General features: G+C 46.4%; 7 protein-coding genes across 7 annotated transcripts; 2 read left to right on the top strand and 5 right to left on the bottom strand.

Annotated features, from left to right (window-relative positions):
- Positions 1 to 2,996: 2,996 nt before the first annotated feature.
- Positions 2,997 to 4,836, bottom strand: TSTA_020640 (monooxygenase, putative). The gene is made up of 4 exons (XM_002484196.1): positions 4,375 to 4,836; positions 3,582 to 4,301; positions 3,383 to 3,523; positions 2,997 to 3,322 (listed from the first exon to the last, which is right to left on the bottom strand). The coding sequence occupies exons 1-4, from the start codon at positions 4,678 to 4,680 to the stop codon at positions 3,107 to 3,109; spliced, it is 1,383 nt and encodes a 460-aa protein (XP_002484241.1). The 5' UTR covers positions 4,681 to 4,836; the 3' UTR covers positions 2,997 to 3,106.
- A 400-nt stretch (positions 4,837 to 5,236) lies between these two features.
- On the bottom strand, positions 5,237 to 7,803 carry TSTA_020630 (uncharacterized protein; the record flags this gene model as incomplete). The annotated part of the gene is made up of 6 exons (XM_002484195.1): positions 5,237 to 5,744; positions 5,809 to 6,022; positions 6,056 to 6,335; positions 6,400 to 6,506; positions 6,580 to 7,518; positions 7,578 to 7,803. 6 exons carry the CDS (start codon positions 7,801 to 7,803, stop codon positions 5,237 to 5,239), a joined length of 2,274 nt encoding a protein of 757 aa, XP_002484240.1.
- Positions 7,804 to 8,944: 1,141 nt separating this feature from the next.
- On the top strand, positions 8,945 to 10,312 carry TSTA_020620 (40S ribosomal protein S13). The gene is made up of 5 exons (XM_002484194.1): positions 8,945 to 9,029; positions 9,133 to 9,255; positions 9,323 to 9,393; positions 9,454 to 9,486; positions 9,755 to 10,312. Exons 1-5 carry the CDS (start codon positions 9,022 to 9,024, stop codon positions 9,973 to 9,975), a joined length of 456 nt encoding a protein of 151 aa, XP_002484239.1. The 5' UTR covers positions 8,945 to 9,021; the 3' UTR covers positions 9,976 to 10,312.
- Positions 10,313 to 10,341: 29 nt separating this feature from the next.
- Positions 10,342 to 12,956, bottom strand: TSTA_020610 (uncharacterized protein; the record flags this gene model as incomplete). The annotated part of the gene is made up of 3 exons (XM_002484193.1): positions 10,342 to 10,851; positions 10,912 to 12,367; positions 12,445 to 12,956. 3 exons carry the CDS (start codon positions 12,954 to 12,956, stop codon positions 10,342 to 10,344), a joined length of 2,478 nt encoding a protein of 825 aa, XP_002484238.1.
- Positions 12,957 to 13,301: 345 nt separating this feature from the next.
- Positions 13,302 to 13,827, top strand: TSTA_020600 (COMPASS complex subunit Sdc1, putative; the record flags this gene model as incomplete). Its single annotated transcript, XM_002484192.1, has 2 exons — positions 13,302 to 13,686; positions 13,743 to 13,827. The coding sequence occupies exons 1-2, from the start codon at positions 13,487 to 13,489 to the stop codon at positions 13,825 to 13,827; spliced, it is 285 nt and encodes a 94-aa protein (XP_002484237.1). The 5' UTR covers positions 13,302 to 13,486.
- Positions 13,828 to 14,793: 966 nt separating this feature from the next.
- On the bottom strand, positions 14,794 to 16,385 carry TSTA_020590 (transformer-SR ribonucleoprotein, putative; the record flags this gene model as incomplete). The annotated part of the gene is made up of 4 exons (XM_002484191.1): positions 14,794 to 15,686; positions 15,750 to 16,111; positions 16,178 to 16,274; positions 16,343 to 16,385. The coding sequence occupies 4 exons, from the start codon at positions 16,383 to 16,385 to the stop codon at positions 15,199 to 15,201; spliced, it is 990 nt and encodes a 329-aa protein (XP_002484236.1). The 3' UTR covers positions 14,794 to 15,198.
- Positions 16,386 to 16,812: 427 nt separating this feature from the next.
- TSTA_020580 (PHD finger domain protein, putative) lies at positions 16,813 to 20,494 on the bottom strand (the record flags this gene model as incomplete). Its single annotated transcript, XM_002484190.1, has 2 exons — positions 16,813 to 18,020; positions 18,081 to 20,494. 2 exons carry the CDS (start codon positions 20,492 to 20,494, stop codon positions 17,006 to 17,008), a joined length of 3,429 nt encoding a protein of 1,142 aa, XP_002484235.1. The 3' UTR covers positions 16,813 to 17,005.
- Positions 20,495 to 21,708: the final 1,214 nt, after the last annotated feature.

Genomic DNA, 21,708 nt, shown 5'->3' with positions numbered 1-21,708 from the left:
AATCGCTTGACTGTAATATTAGGAGACACGGGCCAATTAAAGCTACTGGCATTGTGTATTTCCGCATTGTCCGTCTGAGCCTTTTTGCACTATTTTGCAGCCAAGCATACAACGGTCTGGATAGTACACTGTAAATACTGATAAACCCAAGCGACAGTGAGAATTTATCATTAGATTCTAGAACATGGGTTGAGTCGTCGATCTTTTCAGGCTATTAGCAATTTTTTCAATGCGGCCGTGCTGCGGCGTGTTTTTTACGAGCCAGCTTTACCCTAACCGTTCAGTACTCTGTACACTATCCACAATCAATCCCTAGATTTACTACTTGACAATGCGCAAATCACAGATCATCCAATGGTTTTTAAGGTTCCTCTTTCATCGAGTATTCTAATGAACATACTCGATCAGATCAGCCAAAATATGGAAGTATAGTAGTACTGGGCGAGTCAATTCCAATGCGCAACGACATAACAAGGGGAAATATCGGAGTAGGTGGAGTTTTTATGCCGATGTTGCAGTATCAGTGATCACTGCTTAGAGAGGCAGGTGTTAAATTCTGTTGGGACCTTGAGCACCAAGGATATTTGAATCCCTGCTCATAACTCACCTTGTTACTTAAGACTCGCTATGTACGTACTTCACCGGAGTTGAGTTTTTCTATTCGAACTTCGCACCGTGTTGCCGTGGCTGAGAACGGCCAGGTATCCTTTCAACTCGACTCTTCTAGCACAATAACAGCATGAATTAAGATTGAATTCGTGGCTTAACTAGACCGTTAGCAGCAGTTCCATATTCTGGATTGAGTAATATGTGGTTTCCCTTAGGTTGTCTTGTTACAAATTGAGAAGAACTTGTCATGCACGTCATACCGCAATGAGTTTATAATCTATATTCATACCTAGCAATAACAAATAAGGCTGACCGCACGCACAAGACTCTTCGGAAGTTGAGGTTAATCAAATTGGATATTATATTCCTCAGTTGCAAACACCGGATTGTCTCTCAGCACTGATACGCACATTAGGATTGAGTAGAAATAGGCGAATACGGGGGGATATACGTCGCTACGTATGACTCCAAATCTATGCTTGTCATATCCATACTGCTTATTTTAGTGGATACACGGAGAAATACTTCCTGCTTTTGCGTCCTCACTGACGATATAGAATCTCTGTACATACTCCGTAAATCCGCGTCAACGGTCATGCTTTGTGAAACGACTGTAGACAATAGTTACTTATAAATATGATTCGTATAGCGTACGACATACTTAGTACACGGTGATATCATCCTGGCACTTTGAAGTTTGTACAATTTAAACCCATCTACCTAGGGTAACGGTCTCAATTAGATTAACTGGCGTGTATATGTACCTGGCTAAGAGCGATGGGATGTCGCCAATTGTCGTGACTAACGCTGCCTTGCTGACCCACATATACTCGCTTCTCTGTTCTATATCGTCAGATTCGGACATTGTTCCTAAAAGAAAATCATAGCACATTCAAGAAAGAAAGTTGAAACAAGCGAAAAGTTTCAAGAAGTTTCAAACTGCGTCGGCCCCGCCCGTTTCCGGTTCCGAGAATAAGAACACTTCGGGACTAATGATGGACGGATTGCTTTTGGTAACCAATGAACTTGGTTTGCTTTATTGTGTTTGTATAGAAAACTGATCGTCAAGCAACTAAAAGTCTCTTGTGACGCGGCTTCTTCGAGGATGGAAAGATGTTTGTATGAAGAGTTCGCCACTAGTTATAGAAGGATCCTACTATGTAGCATAACGTTCGGTAACACCCGACAGGTACCCTGGATTGGTCTTTGCCGAAGACCAGACTCTACGAAAAGTGGGAGACAGTCTACTCTAATCTCGAAGAGACCAAGATCAAATTTCGAAGAATTCGACCATGTATCGAGTTCTACAGGCCTAGCTTTTCTAGGAGCAGAGTTAGCCAGGCGATGAAGGTCCACGACCTCAGGAAGAGAGCATGTTTCGATTTATTACCCTAACCCTATATTAGGGCACACCTACATCACCTGATGATCACCCCTGACAGCGCACAAGGACAACCATTCAGGATCTTACTATCACACTACCCCTCTTGACAATCGGTGGCAACAAAACATTTTATTGAATCTCGTAACATCTCGTTTTCTGGTTTTGGTATTTCATTTTCGTGAAATCGTCTACCCATTGTATCGATAGAAATATGTCAAAGGCCGAGTACTCGGCGATTTTCTAGACTGGCGCTGCTATTCGTCTCTTTTATATGCACTCTGATAAATTCTTAGCTCGAAATCTTCCAATCACAAGCTTGATAAGAAAAAGCAACTGGCAGAAAAAGGGACGAGACGAGCTGGTTTGACGCTTCTGCATTCTCACTGGACAATCCGCTCGGCCGCGGCGTCTGTTCGACATGTCCAATCGCAGCCGCGCTAAGCATTGCCTTCCCGACAGACTGACCATGACAAAAGTCGACAACTTAAACGTGACTAAAAGCTCGAAGAGTCTGGCCGTTGAGTCTTACAAAATTTTTCTGAAGCTGTTGATAATATCCTTGCTTTACTCTGTCTAGCTCGTCCCTGAAATTTTTACTTTTTAACGCCACCTGTCACACTCACATCATTTATGTGACCATTGGCTACACATTAAGGGTAGACACCTTATCACGATATGAGATTGACAAATGATCCGATTATGGCCGAGTCATTTAGCAAGGAACTCTTCGCATATTGGCTATAAGGGCGATTTTACTTTACGTTCTCCCAATCCAATAGTGATATCATGTTGCACAATCAAGTGTGGCCGGTGGTACATGATAAAGCCCATATATTCAGCTTGCCTGCGACCTTGGAAACGAGCGTTGTGCGCGACAAAAATTCTTATTCCCACTGGGCTAATCAGATGCAGAAAGGCCTCGACTTTCGGCCATCATGATTTTTGAGGGTTTGACTAAACTCCGACTCCGCTGAGTCTTACAAGCTCGGGAGTCATCAGTCCTGAGAGCACATATCTCATCTGGCATTAGATTGGACGTTGCTATATACAGGAATCTACATACTTGGAAAAGGCAAAGACAACCGTCTCAGCAGGGGATTTCTGCTCCTTTCGTTAGACAGTCAAACTGGTAAGCAATGAGCTCTGGCTTTGTGCTACATCTTTGACCTTCCCATATGCGTCTCGTACAGTCAGGATCCGAGGAGGCCCATCTTCGCCAAAGAGCGGTGTTCTTATACCTGAATCAAGCTCTTTATGTACCTTCGAACTGACTTCGTTCCACCGAGCCCTTGTATCTTCCTCGGCGTCGTACGGATATAACCATCGATTCTATGCTCGGTCAGATAACTCCAACATTAAAAAGGGGGACATTGGCGTGTGAAAGCATACTTTAATCTTTATGTCGTCTGGATCAAACTCCTCGCCATCCTGCATGTGCTTCAATGCATTGTGCCACCTATTACGTAGATCTTCGCCGGATAACTGTGACTGTCGCACTCGGTCAAACCGCAACTTTTCATACACCCTGGTCTACGTCATGTCAATCACTATTGACTTGAATATCAGACAATAAAAATGCCAGTCTTACTGCCAATGCCACATTGCCCTTTCCAGCTAATTTCATGCACAATGCCAGTACTGCCGAACTCTCTGTTGCTTGCGAAGCTCCCTGAGCACTAGTTGGAAGATGTGGATGGCAACTGTCACCCAACAAAGCGATCTTACCACTCTTACTTACCCATGTCGGTAATGGAGCTCTATAACATATCTTCCAATCAAGGCAGCTCGGAGTGGCTCTAACCGCTGACGCAATTGATTCGTCCCAACCTTGCACAAGTTGGCGCACATCATCCATGTTTCCCGGCTGGAACCAGCTTTCTTTTATGTCCTCGGTGTCCTTGTGGGTGATAATCCAGTTGAACTCTTCTCCGTCACGGAGTGTATTTTGGACGAGGTGTTTATCTTCCCCAATCCATATATTCACGCAATCTTCCTTCAGGTATTGTTGACATTCTGGCACGTCTTTGAGGATTTCACCTTTGAAATATGATCGATAGCAGGCATAGCCGGAACTCTTGGGTGCATCACTGAAACCGAGTACGAGTTCTCTAGCTCTGGATTTGATGCCGTCGGCTCCAGCAATCAAGTCTGCATAGAATGTCCTCCCGTCCCTGAGTGTGACACTCGGTGCGTCCTCGTCAAAAGAAACCACCTCGTGGCCCATGTTGATTGGTATTCCTAGCTGCTTTACTCGGTTAATGAAAGCGACGTGATAATCGCCTCGGTGTCCGATGTAGCCTGCCATATCCTAGTAGTTTAAAGCGAATCGGTTAGTTTAAATAAGCCACATATGATAATTGGGAACTTGGAAAATCACCAACCATAAGCGGCTGTGTCGCCATTATCCCCCCGTTATCCCAACGTCTAATATTCATGACAGGATTCTTATTCCCAATTGCAATCAATTCTTCATACAAGCCCCATCGTTTCAAAAGCTTAAGCGCATTCTCTCCCAAACCAAGTGAGTCGCCTAGACGTAGGAATTCGCGTACTTTTTCGAAGACGATGACTTCGAAGCCTGCATAATGCATGGCCATAGCGCAGGCTAGCCCACCAAGTCCCGCGCCGACGATAATGACCCGCGTCCTTGCTGGGTCTTCAGGGCGAGGCAATACGTGCTGTGACATCTTGAGACTATTTGGCTGAATCCGATTTCGTTGTGAAGCAGGCCGTCAGTGCGTATCTCAAAACAGAGTAAGGAATATATATCAGCTGTAAATATACCAGTATCGAAATTAACTACGTGAAATACTCCTAGAGGACGTAGATCTCTTTTTATGCACGAGCAGGAACATTTGAAATGTGGGGGTTAACGCAGTCCAGATATTTTGGCCGTTACGAAACTATTTCTCCGGATCCTCATGGACGAGTACGGCAACTTCACAGTAGGTTTATGCTAGTATAAAATGGAGAAGAAACCTTGGGAACTACTGGAGAAAGCTCATGAGGAGTAAAGTATAATGTGAACTACCTAAGGAAGGGTCTTCCCAAATTATTTGGCTGAATATAAGTCGAATGGGCTTTAGTAAGTGATACCACGTTTATACTTAGCCCTAATTCTATTCACTGACAAACCTGGTTGTGATAGGCTTTGATTCAACGATCTAACACAGATTCGAGACAGTCAAATAACGGTGACATTATTTCGCTTTCATACCTCGTATATTATATCTAGTAAATGGATCAACCCCTCCATGTCTCTAAACCCAACCAGTCTGGTTCAGCAATTGGAGATGGCCACGACGACAATGAGAAGCCCAGTACTGCCGATTCGTCTCCTTCTGCGGCTCCTTGATGCTGGGCATCCACCATTGCCGTAGCAGCTGCGGTCGGTGCTGACGCACCAGAATGGATGCTATAGTAATCCGGCATTGTATTTTCAACTTTATGATCGACACCCTCAATGATATGTAGTGTCCGCGCTGCGCTCGACCATATACTCTTCATCTTTCGACAACAGTCTATGCAATGCATCAAAGCAGATGGAGAGAAGAGGACAGGATATGTGGCGCGGTTAAAAAGGTGCATTATAATAGCCGTGAAACAGTAGTAGTTGAAAAATGGCGGGGCGAAGGTGGGATTATAAGAGGATGTGAAATGTTCGAGGAGGTTCGAAATTGCAACAGCCGCCGAAGTTGCTGCCAGCAGTGAGGGATTATTGCTCTGGGCTTCGTTTCGACTGGTCACGATACTATGGCCAAGTGTCAGAAACTTGCTTCACCATACAACTCCTGTAGGGGGCCACATAAACTCACAACGGACGATGAAGGAGCACTTTGCAATTCCAAAATTGTGCGTGCATCACAACAATTGCTACTGGTAATTTCACTCCCTGTTTGATGGCGAGGAATTCTGGAACATCTGCCTCCCATTCATTAAGCTCATTCTCCAGGTCATGTAGCGTCGCCCAGTTGGGGTCTTTGATTCCTACGGAGTAGAATGCTTTGTGTATTCGTCCTTGAAGTATGGCTGGATATCAGTCAGTCCCAAGCCAAAGCGAACGCATCGTTATAGATGGTGACTTGCATAGTTTGATGACTTGCACGAAGCAGGATAAAGAGTTATCTCTGTTTTCATACAAGGTATCGTCGGGAAACTGAGTATCAAAATCATCTTGGTGAATGGCACAAGGTCTACCCTGCCATGCAGAAATATATCTGTCAAGCACAAAAGCACCCCACCATATCAAACGCCGAATCTGCATCTCAACATTGGACATATTCCGAAAGCACTGTGTTTTTTTCCAGACAGAAGGGTCCCGATGTAAACCTAAATCTTGGGCCTTAAGATGTTTATATTAGCCTCGGACGCAAAAACTTTTTCATATGTATGTGGTTTCATCCTACCATTCGAACTGCCTTTCCTACGTACATCCAACTGATAGAACCACCGGTGCCAATCTCGCGATAGGCCATCATAATTAACGCCAAACAGCAGTTTATGCTACTTTGCTCTGTTAATAGAGTTAGCAAAGTCCAGTGACATGTAATCAGTAGTTCCTCAAACATAGAGTAATAATTACTTACTATGTTGAGCAAGTAAAGTCTCTGCTTTGATTGCATAATCGTCGCCCGGATCACTGTCCTCTCGAGGCTCACAGTTATCAATAAAACGAGCTGAGAGTGCAAACATCGACAGTAAAAGCACCTGCGGAATTCGGCGTTCAATCTGATCGAATGCTGATTTCCCTTGTCGAGGCATGCCACGACGGTCTTTACTCAGCTGAAAGAGAAATGTCTCTCTGTGCACGACTGGGAAGCAGGGATGCACAAAGGTCCAATACGCTCTACGCAAGCATTCCAGGTTAGAGGTAGATATACATAGATTGAAAGGAGAGACCAACTCGAGGAGTTTATTCTGCAAGGGGATGGTAGGAAGAATTCCACCTAATATGGCATCTGCCGCAGATACGATCTCGTCTTCTGTGCGAAATGTAGTGCGTTTGCTTCGTGGCCAGAAGCCGGGGTTAGAGAAATGCCAAAAAGGAGACACAAACACTCGGGATGCGGTCATCAAATGAAGACCTGATGTTGGTCCATGGTACCGCATGGTCATATTCTCGTCGACTGACAGATAACCCAAAACTGTTGAGCGCTCTGAAGTACTGTCTGTTTTCCGATTGTATGGATTCTCTGGAAGAGATATATGCTTTTGATGAGGGTTTATGTTATCGGGGATTGCATATTCTTGTACATTTGGCTTGTTGTTATAATTCGAGTTTATGGCCGAAGAAGCCAGAGTTGTGTTGTTGATTGATACATGGCCAGCCTCTGCTTGTCCGTCTCGTAGCTCGGCAACTAGGCCCTCTAGCGAAGCTAATCTCTGCTCCAGAGTATTCACATATCCTTTTGGAGGGCCCCTTTTCTTTACGGTGCGATTAAAGGTGCATGCAATTTCCAAGAATCTGCAATTCTCGCAGGTCTTCGTCCCAGGCCTCAGCAGACATTTCGATTTCGACTTGGAACCTGGTGCGACAACGTTTAGTTGAAAGGACGTCTGATAGGATCCATATTCTTTAACTTACAGTTATCACAAGCTCTAGAAACTTTCTCGACGGTTTGGGAGTCTCGCCGCGCCGGGCTTGGGGATTTTGAATTCTCCGGATTATCACCAAGTCTTTCTGCCATTGAGCCAGACACGGTGAAACCTTGCTCAAGTGAGAGAATCAGAACGGGCGATTTTGTCCTTTCAGTGAGATAACTTGTGTTTGAGTGAGGTGTTAGTAGATTCCATGCTTCGGAGAAAGGCATTTGATAACGAAGCTTGGGGTATTGCCGGGATCTGGAGAATTATCGAAAACGCGGGGAAAGTATTTGCGCGGCGATTCTAGTATTGCCGGTGAAATACTTTGTTACTCCTGACTACGAAATATGTGACCGACAGCAACGATCTCGGTTGTCATGACTCGACATTCTTCAATAATATTGTTTTGAATTTGGCGAGAACCCTTCGGACAAGACATCATAGATACTACTCAGAGCGGAAACCAGAGGATGTGCTATCCGCAAGACATCACTTTTGCGCATGGGGACATCCCTCGATTCCGTGCTATATTTGACCATGGGAACAAGGTGCATTGGCAGCTGGAATAGAAGTACCGAGGCGTTTCATTTCGTTTGTCTAAAGATTGTATGAGACGATTGACTCCGGACAACCAAAGAGGCGGTTTACCACTTTCAACTCTGTACTTCGAGCCTCTGTACAAGGGCTAAATAAAAAAATGAATGTCGAATTTCACATGGTAGATTTGGCGTAGAATCCTGATTCGTATGATAGATGGTCTCTAAATTAGACAACGGCTACGAATATTGCAAGAGTAATACGTTTAGTTGGAACGGAACGATATGAATTGGAAAGAATGTATATTTCATTGGAACTGTATCTTCTTACATGGGGGACTGGTCAGCGGACGAGCAGTATTGCCGTGTCATCAGACTAAAACCCTGGAACCTATAATGAATCTTCGAACGTGTTAGCTGGAAATCTTCGAAGATTCAAGAGAAATAATAGTGCAATTGAGAGCAGGAAAATCAGAAGTCCGTTTCGATCATCGAGGCAACACCAACAGAAGTCGATGCGCCTCTGACACAAGAGGTACCAGAAATAAGTAAACAATTAGGATGTGTCTCATCAGAAAACTGCGAGTAGGGTAAAATAGTAGCAGAACAAAAAGTATACATACCAATTAGCAACATTTGTTGACTTCGTACGGCGTCAATTGTAAGGATGAGAAAGACCAGAAGGAAAAAATTCAAACAAAATTATGAAGCGGAGTGGGCGGTAGAGATTCTGCCGGAAATGCAACCATTAGCGATAATGCCAAGACTGATCACATGACCCACACACAGTCACCACCGAAAAGTTTCCCCGAGAACTTCGCGATCTTTCTTTGAACCTTTTATTTCGTACTCGACAAGTCGCCCAACGCCTCCGACAGACAATCTTCTTCGGCAAAACCAGCATTCAAAATGGGTCGGTATGTATTGCGAATATTCACTGTCTATGCGACGCTTCAGAATCAATAGAAACATTCGATGCGGTTGTCCTTTGCGATATATCTCAATCTAACATGAATGCAGTCTTCACTCCAAGGGAAAGGGTATCGCCGCTTCGGCCATTCCTTACTCCAGAACTCCCCCAGCATGGCTCAAGACCACCCCTGATCAGGTCACTGACCAGATCTGCAAGCTCGCCAAGAAGGGGTACGTTCATTCGCTCTCGCGAAACCTCTGTAATGGAAGGATCTCACAGTCTAACATTCATTCATAGTGCTACTCCCAGTCAGATCGGTGTTGTCCTCCGTGACAGCCACGGTATTGCCCAGGTCAAGAACGTCACTGGTAAGTCATGGTTTTGCCCGTCATGTATTGAGAATAAATACTAAATAATGTTTCCAATAGGTAACAAGATCCTTCGTATCTTGAAGTCCAACGGTACGAATCCCCGCATTCCTCCCCTCGTCAGCTCGTAGATCGACGAAAGGTGTCGGCTCGGAAAGCGAATGTGCATTTGCGAATGTCACCAATCAGAAAGAAAAATATATTGTTAAAAGGAATTATTCCTGGCTTGTGGTGCCTTCTCGCTTTCCGTTGCCTCGATTACCGATAGTCAATATCCGTGTCTCTAGCACGCCCACAAGAAAAAGAAAAATCTTCTGCCTCTGCTTGGTCAAACACAAGGCTGACAGAGTGACTTTTGTAGGCCTCGCCCCTGAAATTCCTGAGGATCTCTACTTCCTCATCAAGAAGGCTGTCTCTGTCCGTAAGCACCTTGAGCGCAACCGCAAGGACAAGGATGGAAAGTTCCGCCTCATTTTGATCGAGTCCCGTATCCACCGTCTTTCTCGCTACTACAAGACCGTCGGTGTCCTCCCTCCCACCTGGAGATACGAGAGCGCCACTGCCAGCACCTTGGTTGCTTAAATGAACAGAATACAACAGTGTCTTCGTTGTGTTGTACGAAACGCATTCATGATTACGCCCGGAACCAGGCTGCCCTCGAAAGCATGATATCGTTTACAACAATTTCAGGAGATTGGCAATCTGTAACTGGGTACTACGATTTCTCGAATCCTGAAAGCTATGAAGCTCACGATTACTATGTAGCCAGTCAATACATCTCTGGTTCGGAGAATCCAAAAAAAAGTTCTACTGGTCTTTTCTTTATTACGTCTCATTTTTGTTTACTCATTTTGTAGATACCTGTAGCATGTGATTATTAACGGCGTCTCATCAATCATATCCATCGATGATGATCCTGTATGTTGATGTTCATCGTAAAGGCATTATTCATATATATCTGACCTCCCTAGCCACAGCATTACATAGCTCTACTTTCACACCTGCGCCTGTCAAAACATGTATCCACAATCTCTGTGTATCACTCAATCGATCATTCTCTGATTTGACCTCGGCAAACATGACCTCCTTCTTGTCTGGGTTCCAGAGGAAAAGGTCGGGAATACCGCCTCCGCGCTGTTGATATTCTTGTGCCATCACTTTGCACACCGTTGCTAGAGATGCACCGCTAAAACACTGCACGATTTCCACGAGGTCGTCAAGTGCGTACGTCCAGTCTACGCCAACGATACAGGTCCGTTTAGGAAATTCACTCTCGTGGACCCTGCGTATAATGGATTCGGCCTCGCCGTTAGCAAGTTGAACGAGCCGATGATTGATCTCGGAAGCGCGAGATGGATAGAAGGCGTCTGTATGAAGATCCAAGGGACAGGTTTGGAAAGGCGTCTGGAAGACGTTGGGGACATAAGTGAAGAGTATATCGAAAAAAAGGTAGCCAAACTGTAAATACTCGCAATTAGCATGATCGTGCGCCTCAAAAAAAGGAAATGGTCCACGTACAAGTGTCCGTACAATACCGCCCTCGGAATGATAGCCCTTCCAACCGTTGTCTCGGTACCAGCTCAAGCACATATTCTCAACTCTACATTCTTCGCCGTTTTCTCGTTCATGAATCCAGACTGTGGCATGTCCTTTACGCGTCGATGTTCCCGAGCTATCGCCTCGTTCTTTCGAGTCACTCTGGGTCAAGGGAACCTCTTTCTCAACACGGATCCCTTCAACAGTTCTTTCCCGTGGCTTGACAAGGAGGACGTGCCCAAAGTCGTGTTGTTCTCGTTTGACTACCTTCAAGGATTTTTCGAGCTTGGCAATCCTTTTTTGAAGGTCATAGTGATAGATGACATGGCAATCTGGATCTTGGAGCCCGGCTTCACACGTGGTCAAGGCAATTCTTTTCCAGTACTTCTTTTGTGCTTCCTCGGTTCTACCTTCATTAGGAGTTAAGGCCCAGAGGTAATGTTCCTCCAATAGAGCTTTTCTCTGATACCATGCACCACGCCGCGCAGCGTGAAAGAGCTTTTGGTCAAGCAAATCGATCAGTAGTTCATGCTCCCGTTTATGCTCTTTGAAACGGCCGAGTGGGTAGAGGCCTTTGTGTATGATTCTCGTATACACCCAAGCGGGTGAAAATCGACGCAAGTAAGCACCTTCGCCACTGAAATATATACTATTTTCCTTCTGTTGCTCTTGTTCAAGTAGAACTTTCCACCTTGGATAAACCTTTTCGCTCAGATCTTTGATAGTTTGGAGACGTTGCGGTGCCGGCGTGCCGCTAAACTCAAGTATGTTGTCAATATCGTATTGTGTTCTTAAAGCAACTTCAAACTCAAGCAAAGCTGCCCGTGATGGAAATATCGCCGTAGATCGAGATACAATATATTCTGGAAAATTCTTTTGGGAAATCTTCGCTAAGATGATTGTAGTGAGAGACTTCTCTGTCCACTCAGAAGAACGGTAAAAGACCAAATGCACCCTCTCAAATAACTTCAAAGGAGCTGGAGAAAGTCTGATACAGTCACCAGTAAGCTCCAAAATCTTGTTGTGAAAGTGGCGATCTCTATTGTTGCCTTTTCCCGCATCCCATCTGAGACCTGCTTGGGTCTGACTGGCTTGAAGGAAAGCTGTTATAAGCTCCTTTTTGTTCTTCCCTTGAACCTTGGCTTCTTTAGCCATCTCTTTAAGTTCCTCTAATAGCAGTAGGGACGAAGCCTCTTCTAACGTTGCAATCTCCTCAATACCTTCAGCAAATCGGAAGGAATCACCTAGGAGAATTGAATTATCAGGTTGTTCGGACGAGACAGGAACCTCGTATGCAACAGAGGGTTTCGAACACGAGAGAGGATGAACTTCTCTCAAATCCGCCACAGCTTGATCCATATCGGCAATGTCCTGGTAATAACCTAAACGATTGATACGATGCCAGGCGGCGGTCTTGCGGAGGAAAAGCCGTACATATCTGAGTAACAAAAACCACACATTAATACTGTTTTCTAACTCGGCTGCTGACTTTTAGAGTAGCGCAGGTCAACTAACAAGTACTGTGCTTCATAGCTCAGATCTTTCCACCTGTAAAAAACGTCTAGCTCCGTCTGATCGAACAGGTGAGCCTCTTCGTTCAGCACTGTCTCGAGTGCGAGATTGAATGCATCCACGTAGATTGAACTCTTCCCTTTGTGCCATTTCCTCTCCCCGAGCCTTTGTTCTAGTGAAAGCGACTCTGACTCCTCGATTTCAGCAGCCCTAGAGTTTTCATACTCTTTAATCGCGTCATCGTCAGTTTTGATCGGCGGTAGCGAGATTTCTAATGCTGTTTGACTGCATTGGAGATTGTCCAAGACGTCATTGCCAACTGACAGATCAGCCACGTCTGTGGACTCAGTGTCTTTTCTGGATAAGGTAAGCAATTCCGAGAGCGTTTCAGATGATTCTTTCACATTTTGACCATTAACTCGAGCCGACAGCTCTTCGAAGTTCACCCCATGAGAGACCTTTTGTCGTTTTGCGGAAGGGCGGCGAGTCTCAAAGAAATCAAGCAAGGAAGGCATTTTCAGCATTCAGAAGTCAAATTCACCAGTCCGACAAATTTGATTGCACATCCCGATAGATGAGGTGCATCAATAGAATGCAGGGGTGGATCATGGCAGGTTCGAATGAAGAGTTTGGACGACGCGTTCCTGGCGACACGTCTCAAGCAGGCACGACTTTGGCGCCAGATCAGGTGACTTATATAGCCACTCTTGGTTAGATCGGGTTGAGCTCGTGATTATCAACCTTGACAAACATCAATCAAAAAATAGTTCACTATGATATACGATAGCTTGACGACAATTCAGACCGATACATAGTTGAGAATTAGCGAGAAGCACCCTTCTTCCTTGCAGTATATCAGTCTTGTCCACACTACGTCCCAACTTCCACTCGGGAATCCCGCTCCCCAAAAACAACATCAAATTCCGATTTGTTTTGCGCCAAGGGTTTCATCAACAAGGATTAGTTTCATATAGCAGTCAACAAGGATTAGTTTCCATAGCAGTCACAGTCATTCTTGCAGCGATTCGTTCAAAATACCGCCACTATGAGCTCGAGTACAACCCCCATTGGCAACCCTGCCGAAACCCATAACTCAACAACACCAGCAACAACAGAAGGAAATGCCGCCGCAGGACTGGATAATGTCCTGCCCAAGGTAGCTGGTGGTGCGCCAGCACGGATATATTTGAATGAAAAGATTACACCGTATTTACTGGAGGGGATGAAAGAAATTGCAAGAGAACAGTATGTTTCGAATCCCACGATCGCAGACAGAATCGTACTGATGATGCATGGTATAGACCGTCGAACCCGTTGAAAGTCCTTGGTGAATTTCTCATCAAGAAGAGTAATGAAGTCGAGCAGGGTCAGAACAATGCGCAGTAGGCAAACTAGAGGATTTTCGATTCAGAGTTTCGGTGCAAAATGGGATAATAATTGCATTTGTGAAGAATGATACAGATTCCGCGTGCTTGGGGTCCATACTGTCCAAAACTCCATCAAGGCATTGAGATGGGCGAAGAAGTGCGTTCAACAGGCTTCCATGCAACGCAACAATTGGACCGAAGTGCAGTCTATAAGGCTTATATTGATACGATCCGTCTAGCCTACACATTATCATATCTTGAGACACCCAAGCCAAGATAGCAACTACAACAAACTGAAGCGAACTGGATCCTGTGAAATATCTTCACTATTTTCGAGAAGAAAAGGAATCTCTGGGCTGCATGTTCACAGCATCATTGCAGCCGCAATTTTGTGAAGTCTGTACCATGAATCATTCTGCTAGAAACACGCTTCATAAGACAATCTGATATCCATGACCATCCCTTTCCCAATAGCAAGTCAGTCATTCATCTTTTCGGAATTTAACCTACCTGGACAATATGGCGTCACCATCAAAACAATTCCTGAGTACAATCAACAGCGGGAGAATTGCCGTTGACGTGTTACAAGTTGGCCGTTCCCATACGTCGCCAACATTGCTACCCCCCCAAAGTGGACGATCAGGATTAAGCGGTATGAGGGAGATGCCGTGAGACGATAAATGATGAGATCAGGTTGGCATCCAGGAGAAAATTGCAACTGTACTGGATGATTAGCGAGTTTTGGCCTGGTGTGAATCTAAGTGATTTAATGCAAAAATCCGATCTCTCTTTTTCTCTTTGCGAAGTCGCATCTTGGTCCAGTCGTTACGTAGAAGAATGTTTCGAATACGGCGCACATAAGCTGACTATCGATTTAGGGGTGATACCGGAAAGTTGCAAACGTAGCAGTGCTGTCCAGATTACAACGCAGTATTTAAGAAGCTGACTTTTTTGTTCCCTCCCGTCGCCAAAAACATGCCGTAAGTATCCTGAGAGGACTGAAACAAGTAGATAGAAACATCATGGCGGTGCGCAAAATCTGGACGACAAGAATGTGTAAGAGTTGATACAGGTCGGTGGTGTTCAATATTTGTCTGGCGATGTTTCGTACCGCCGACACACGGTAGACGTGCCAAAGCCGTGACTTCTGAGTTTCGAACGCACAGAGGTGATGAAATAAGGGATATTATTAAGGCGTTCCGCCGACCGTCACCCTTCGCGCCCGAGCCCAGCACGAAACAGAATGGAATATACCGAGGAATACAAATGAAGAATTGAAACTTCTGAGGAAAAAGAGAAAAAGGGGAAAGGGGAAAAAGGGTGAGAGCCAAAACACAAACCCTCAAGTTCCTCTGCCGGATCATATCCAGATCAATCGGCATTCAAAAACTTACCTGCTGCCGTAACGCTCCTCTCCCCGACCCTCGTAAGATCGACCACCGGCAGCGCTACCACCGCCGTTGTAGGGTTCACGGTTTTCGCGAGGAGGGGCCTGGTCGTAGCTGGGAGGGTTGGCATCACGGTCATAGTAGCCGCTGCGACGGTCGTCACCACCACGACGTTCCTCTCCACCACGAGGGTAACGTTCTTCACGGGAACCATAGCGGTCACCACCACTGCCGCCAGCAGCGCCGCCTCGATATGAACCATAGTCGTCACGGTAATCATCACGACGGCCGTAATCGCGGCCATAGTCCCGGCCGTATTCACGTCCACCGCCTCCACGGTATCCATGGTCATCGCGGTACTCGCCACCACGGCGACCGTAAGAGTCGTAGCGACCATATCGATAGTCATCATAGCGACGAGAACCACCGCCGTAGCCACGGCGATCGTCGTAACGGTCACGGCCTCCACGTGAAGGACCTCGGCGAGGGTCTTTGGAAGAGAGAAAAATATTAGTTACAGCGAGCGACATTTCAAAAATCGCATCAAACTCACCTCGCTTAGGTGGGCCAAAGTATTTGCCGGGAGTAGGTGTGCGAGGACGGCTACGGCGAGCTTTCTCAATGCTGAGAGTGAGTCCATCGATCACCTCACCTTGCAAGCCTTCCTTGGCGGCATCGGCTTGTTCAGCAGTAACCATCTTGACGAAACCAAACCCACGTGACTCTTTGGTATGAGGATCAAGCATGATAGAACAGCTCTCCACGTCTCCATATTTTTCAAACAAGCGAGAGATGTCTGCTTCGGTGAGACGAGGGTGGATTCCAGTTACAAAAAGGTTGGATCCTGGGTTGACAGCTCCTTCATCTTCGTCGTCGTTTCCAGGAGCACTCTTCCGAGAGTCGCCTGCTGGTGCTCTACCCAACAAAATGTTAGCAAAGAGAACAGCTCAATATATACGTGTCTAAGCGCGATATCCTTACCTATCGTCATTACGGCTTGGAGAAAGGCTACGGTCCCGGTCGGCGCGTGAATCTCCACGGGGTGAAGCACTACGGTCGCGATCATAGCGACGGTCGTCTTCGAGTCGAGGATTAGTCAGACTAAGTGCAAGAGAGGTGTTACAAGAATATTGGGTCCAAACTCACCGTCGTAACGACCATTCTCATTTTCATACTCCATGGCGGACATTTTGGTGATGGATTCAATGGAGTGTTTTGATACGAAGAGGAGAGGAACGAAGGAAGCACCGAGTTCGTTTGGAGTTTGAAAAGAATATGATTCGCGCTAGGGTGGCAAGTCTTGGCGTGCTTCTCCAGATCCCAACAAGTCGGATAGAGCCTTCAAAATTGCGCTAAGAGTAAATGCGTTAAGTGTACGGAGTAAAAGCTTAGAATTCAAACTTTGGAAGGATGAAAAAAATGAAAATCATACCTCCGTGAGCATGGCAAGGTGAGGAAATCATTCTCTGAGAACGATTTGTTTGCCAAGATTGTATTTACCTCACCCTTAGAACTCTGGACCGCTGCAGCCTTGGGGCCTGGGGCCGGATTTATCTATGAGGCTACTGCAGAACATCACCAACGTAAATCTCCTTCGGATTCCATACTCTGCGACACTGCCGCTGTATTTGTCATGTAAAATTAACGATGAGCTAGAGGCACCCTTGTATGCATGCTAGGCTATGCTATAACAACATGACAGATCGCATACTAAAAGCACCTAAATAAAACCGTGTGTATGACGGATCAAAGCCCTCTGTTCCCACACGATACGCCAGAAGAAACTCCCAAGTTCGTCATAATAACAGTCTACCTGAATCCCCGATAGCGTCGACGTGTCCGACGAACCTTCACAGGTTCAGGAGCAGCTCCATTGACTTTATCCGGTTCTCGATTAATCCCATCTATAATCTCATCTCCTCCCAAACCCTCAAGCTCATCTTCGTCAAGCTCACTTAATTCCTCACTCAGGCCACGTAGAACGTCACGGCCAGTCCATCGCTCTTCATGTATAGTCGTGCCGATCGGATCGAAAGGTTGCATATACCATTGAATACCTCCTTGAGCGAGTGGCCCCTGCTGTTGATCGCCCTGTGAGCTCAAAGGCGGTGTCAATGGACCTCGCGTTGCTCTTGCAACATGGCCACTTTGTTGTGAAATCACACTTTCGTTGTCCTTCTTCACTTTGTCGCCACCCATGTCGTCGGTAATGATTTCAGACGCTTCCATGGACTCATCCGCTGCCCGGTCACTGGAGGGTGCGGTAATGATATTGTTGGTCGCTTTCCCGTAGTTATCATTTGCATCCTGCAAATCAACGTTCACGTCAAGGTCGGCTGCTAGAGTATGCGTATGTTCTGCTGTCTCTGGGTGTTCCATCTTTGTAAGTTTGTCAGACTCAACTGCCACCCCGTTTGTCATCACGTTGTGGTCGGCTGACGCATCTAGGCCCTCGACTACAGAGATCCTGCGTGACAGAACGCCACTCTCGAAGATATTGTCCAGCTCTTTAAGTTCCTTTTCGAATGGCAAACCACTCAGTTCAGTCTCCTTTCGGATGGCATCCTCGAGAAATGGCTGGATAGACTTGATGATCCTCTTCGCTAATTTTCTCTTTTCGCGTTGGTCAAATGTGAGTTCGGGTGCGCGACCACTAATTTGAAGCTGAAGCTCTGCAGTATCCTCAACTGGCTCGGTGCCTATCTCAGTAGTGAAAATATGTGCTAGGTCAGCAGAGAATACAGAGACATTTGTGTAGTATCGCGATTCCAAGCGACTGCGGACGGCTTGTAGGGATGAACGGAAGACACCCCTAGGGTCGAGACTTGACGCGAGTTAGTGATCATGACATAAAGATAAAAAGAATGATTGGTAGATGACTCACGTCTGGATCTTTTCAAATATGGGCCACAGCAACGGGGGTATGGGGAAGTAAACAGTATCAATAATATTGCTGAGCATTTCCACGTCTTCAAGCTTGGCACTTTCGCGCTTCTTCACTTCGGTGCAGAGGGTACGGACTCTTTCCACATCAGAAGATAAGCGTTCTGCAAAGTCAATACGACGCTGAAGGCGCGAAAGGCCAATAGGACCCATGCCAGCGAAATTTCGCCTAGTCATCTCCATCGACGAAAATGTTTCCAACTGCAGTTGAAGGCGTTTCAGCAAAGCGGCTCCTCGTCGAGCTTCCCGCTTCAAAGTCCAGTACTTGCAAGCGTCCTCGGCATATTGTTTCCTTTGACGGACAGAGAAACGTTGCAACGATGCCACGACAGAGTTTAGTACGGTCTGGGGAATAACTGGTGCCCCGGAAGCCAGCTTCCATGTCGGTTTCGAGGGAGTCGTGCGCTTTCGCTTATTGCCTCCTGCATTAAAGGTCAAATGGATGTTTGGACCATGATGGGTATGGCTCTCTATCGCCTCGCTCCCGTCCGGAAGTGAAGGCCCAAGTGCAAGAGCAGCTGCTTGACTGTCGCCCCATCTTTTGCCATTCATTGTATTCTTGTAGTATTCAACTGCTTCGGCGTAGGCAGCATCTGTGCCATGTTCCTTTCGCCAGTCTGGTGGGACATGCTTGTGACAAAAAGCTTTCAACAAGTGAGAATCCATAATTGCCGAGTTGTGGCTGGACTTCATCCTCAAGTACAGTTGAGATCGCCTTGCACACGTGACATGGAACGCCACGAAGCAATTCTTGTTGCTGCACTGGATTGATGCACCCATCCGCTGCTTACATATGTAGCACTGAAGCTTCCATCTGCTCTTGGGTACCTTTTCAACGTCCGTAACGGGTTCCATGAGGGACTGGTTGCCGATACCCACTTCCGGGATCCAGAGTGCACAAAGCAAATGTGACCACTTTGATGTGTTTGTCTGTTTGAAGGCGCCTTCAGTATTGGGGCAAAAAATACAATTTGGAGACCCTCTCCCAATCAGCTGGCATTTTCGACAGAGCCATTGACCTTCCGGAATATATGGAACACCATAACATTCTTGGTGCACAGCAAGATCACACCCATCACAGAAAACGATAGCATTGGAATTTTCGCAGTCTCCATCATCGCAAACTGCGCATTTGCTGTCCTGTTCTTCGCCCCCTCCCACTGGCTCACCATTGACAGCGGCCGCGGAGCTTGACCGAGGACGTTGCGTTTGGGGTGGCTTAGGATTAGGCTTTGGGATCTTTTTCTCTAGAGCATACCACTCTTTTTCAATTTTGGTCATAGTAATCTCAAAAACGGCTGGTTTGATAGGCTCCAGCTGATCAGCCTTTCGCCTATTGTTGTAATCTTCTAGCCATTTTTCGTCTTGTTCGTCCATATCATATTCCACCCTTCCGACGCCTAATGAACCAATGGCAGCATTGGTATCACCATCTGTCACGGGTGGGTCCAGATCTAGATCCTCTTCAATAGCCCCCTCGGCCATTCGAATCAGTCGACGATCGTGACGTACAAACAAATCACTTTCCTGATAGCCAACACTCGCCATTGTACGATCCACATAGTTCTGTTGATTGACACCTTTTTGCTCATAGCGAACAAACGGGTCACGAAGGTGAAAGTTTGGTTTGGGAAGGGTTAACCTTTCACGGGGATTCGGGCCCGGAGGTGGTACAACTTTTGGCTGTTCAGGTGTTATAATAGCACTGAGCATAGCATCAGGTCGCCGTGGAGGCCGACCGGGTCGTCGCTTCGGAGGTGTTTGGGGGAGAACTGCAGGGGCGACTGTATTTGAATCGTGGCCCTCTGAGTTTGTAGGTATACCATTCGTGGACTGTGTACTTGGAATAGGTTGCTGTGATTTGTCGGCACCGTCTACCTCTTCAGAACTGAACACTGCAAATTTGGCTTCGATATCCAGATCGGGGTGAAACTCCTCCCAGCCCCGTTCCTCGCGGGGTTTGTAGCCATCACCTTGTTGGAGTGCCAAGGCAGCAGCAGTCGCAGAACTATAACGACCTCGACTCTGAGTGCGTTCTCTTCGAGGGCGAGTAGAAGGCGGAGTGGTCATGGGGAGCGGGGTGCTGGCGATAGCAGGAGCTATCTCGCGTCGAGGGCGCGGAGAAGGTTGAGTCTGCGCTGGCACGACTGGTTCTGCGACGGGAGCGGGTGGTGCCTTTCGTTCGACAACAGCATCTATCTCAATGAACCTGCCACCACCGCCTGGCCCACCAGGGATGTACTTGCGCTTCTTCTGTGGAGGTCCATCGGCAGGAGTCGTATTTCCATTTCGTGAGTTCCGTAGCGGCGCCATCGATCGAGCCGAGAACGTCCGTCTCCGAGACAATGGAGCCATGGTGAATATGATTTCTTCAAGCGCTAGGCAACTGATCCTATCGCACGGGGTTTTTTGTAACAATCCAGGGGGGAGGTGCCCAGGCGCAGGAGAGTAAGACTGGACAACAGAAAAGAGGTGGCAACGCGCGGCTCAGTCAACACGCAATTCCAAAAGTTCAAGGGCGACAGGAAAAGCAAGTTAATAAGTTGGTAGCGCAAGAGCTATGGCTCTACCGCAACGAGTTTTGCCAGACGCGAGGCTGCGACGTCGGCATCAACGTGCTCAATATCGAAGCACGGGATAGCCACCGCTAGCCATATTCGGTTAGTGTAAATATGACTAATCCTAAATTTAGCCCAATACGGACTAGCTCGACACGGTCCGTTGATAAGTTTATTGTGTTTCTTTCTCAACTCCAACGAGACGATTGATTACTTTGGATTTCTACCCCATATACCTTCGTGACTGTTCCTGTATTTTTGTGAAGTAGCAGCACGGTGGACTAGATTTTACTCAGCATTGTGGGATAGCTTTTTTTACCACGGTCACCCTTCAAAAACAAGTGGTTTGATTTTTTCAGATTTTGCAGTCATTACTCCATAGATGCGATAGATCTATGCTATAATGCGGGGGAGGCGCCGCCGAATCATTGGAGACACCATGAGACGCCAGGAAAAGGCGAGCATTCAAATCCCGATAGACCGTTGTTTTAAATGGAACAAAGTCTTCCACAGGCTGTTGGAGATAAGTACTTATGAATGTTCTACTTCGCTTCTATACTACTACATCGTCCCTTTACTTAACTACAAACTCTAGATAGTGTGTCCCTCTTGAGAGTAGTTATAAAGACATGCTCCACAGTCACCTTGACTGTCTCTTTATCAGGAATTGCACGGACCAGACAACTGAATTAAGCTCACTCACCATTAATAGACAGTTGGATACATGACCGAGCCAAAACGTCGCCGCTTTGTTCCTATAGGATACTTCATATACTTTAATTGACCAATGATCAGACAGTGGACTTATATCAAACTTTCGTGCTATACAATACGGCTAATATCTTCGGCTCATATCTTATTTCAGATCACAGGAGTCGAATTCATCAGGATATCGTGGAGTGAGACATCTTGAAATGATGGGGTAACATTCCGCTAGACACCCAGGCACCTTCTTAATGCCCAGGCGTCCCTGTCATAAACACATTCATTGGACAGTATAAAGGAATTATC

This window comes from Talaromyces stipitatus, genomic scaffold, assembly GCF_000003125.1.
Source record: "Talaromyces stipitatus ATCC 10500 scf_1105507295549 genomic scaffold, whole genome shotgun sequence".
NCBI lineage: Eukaryota > Fungi > Ascomycota > Eurotiomycetes > Eurotiales > Trichocomaceae > Talaromyces > Talaromyces stipitatus.
This window is presented reverse-complemented; position numbering and strand designations above follow the sequence as displayed.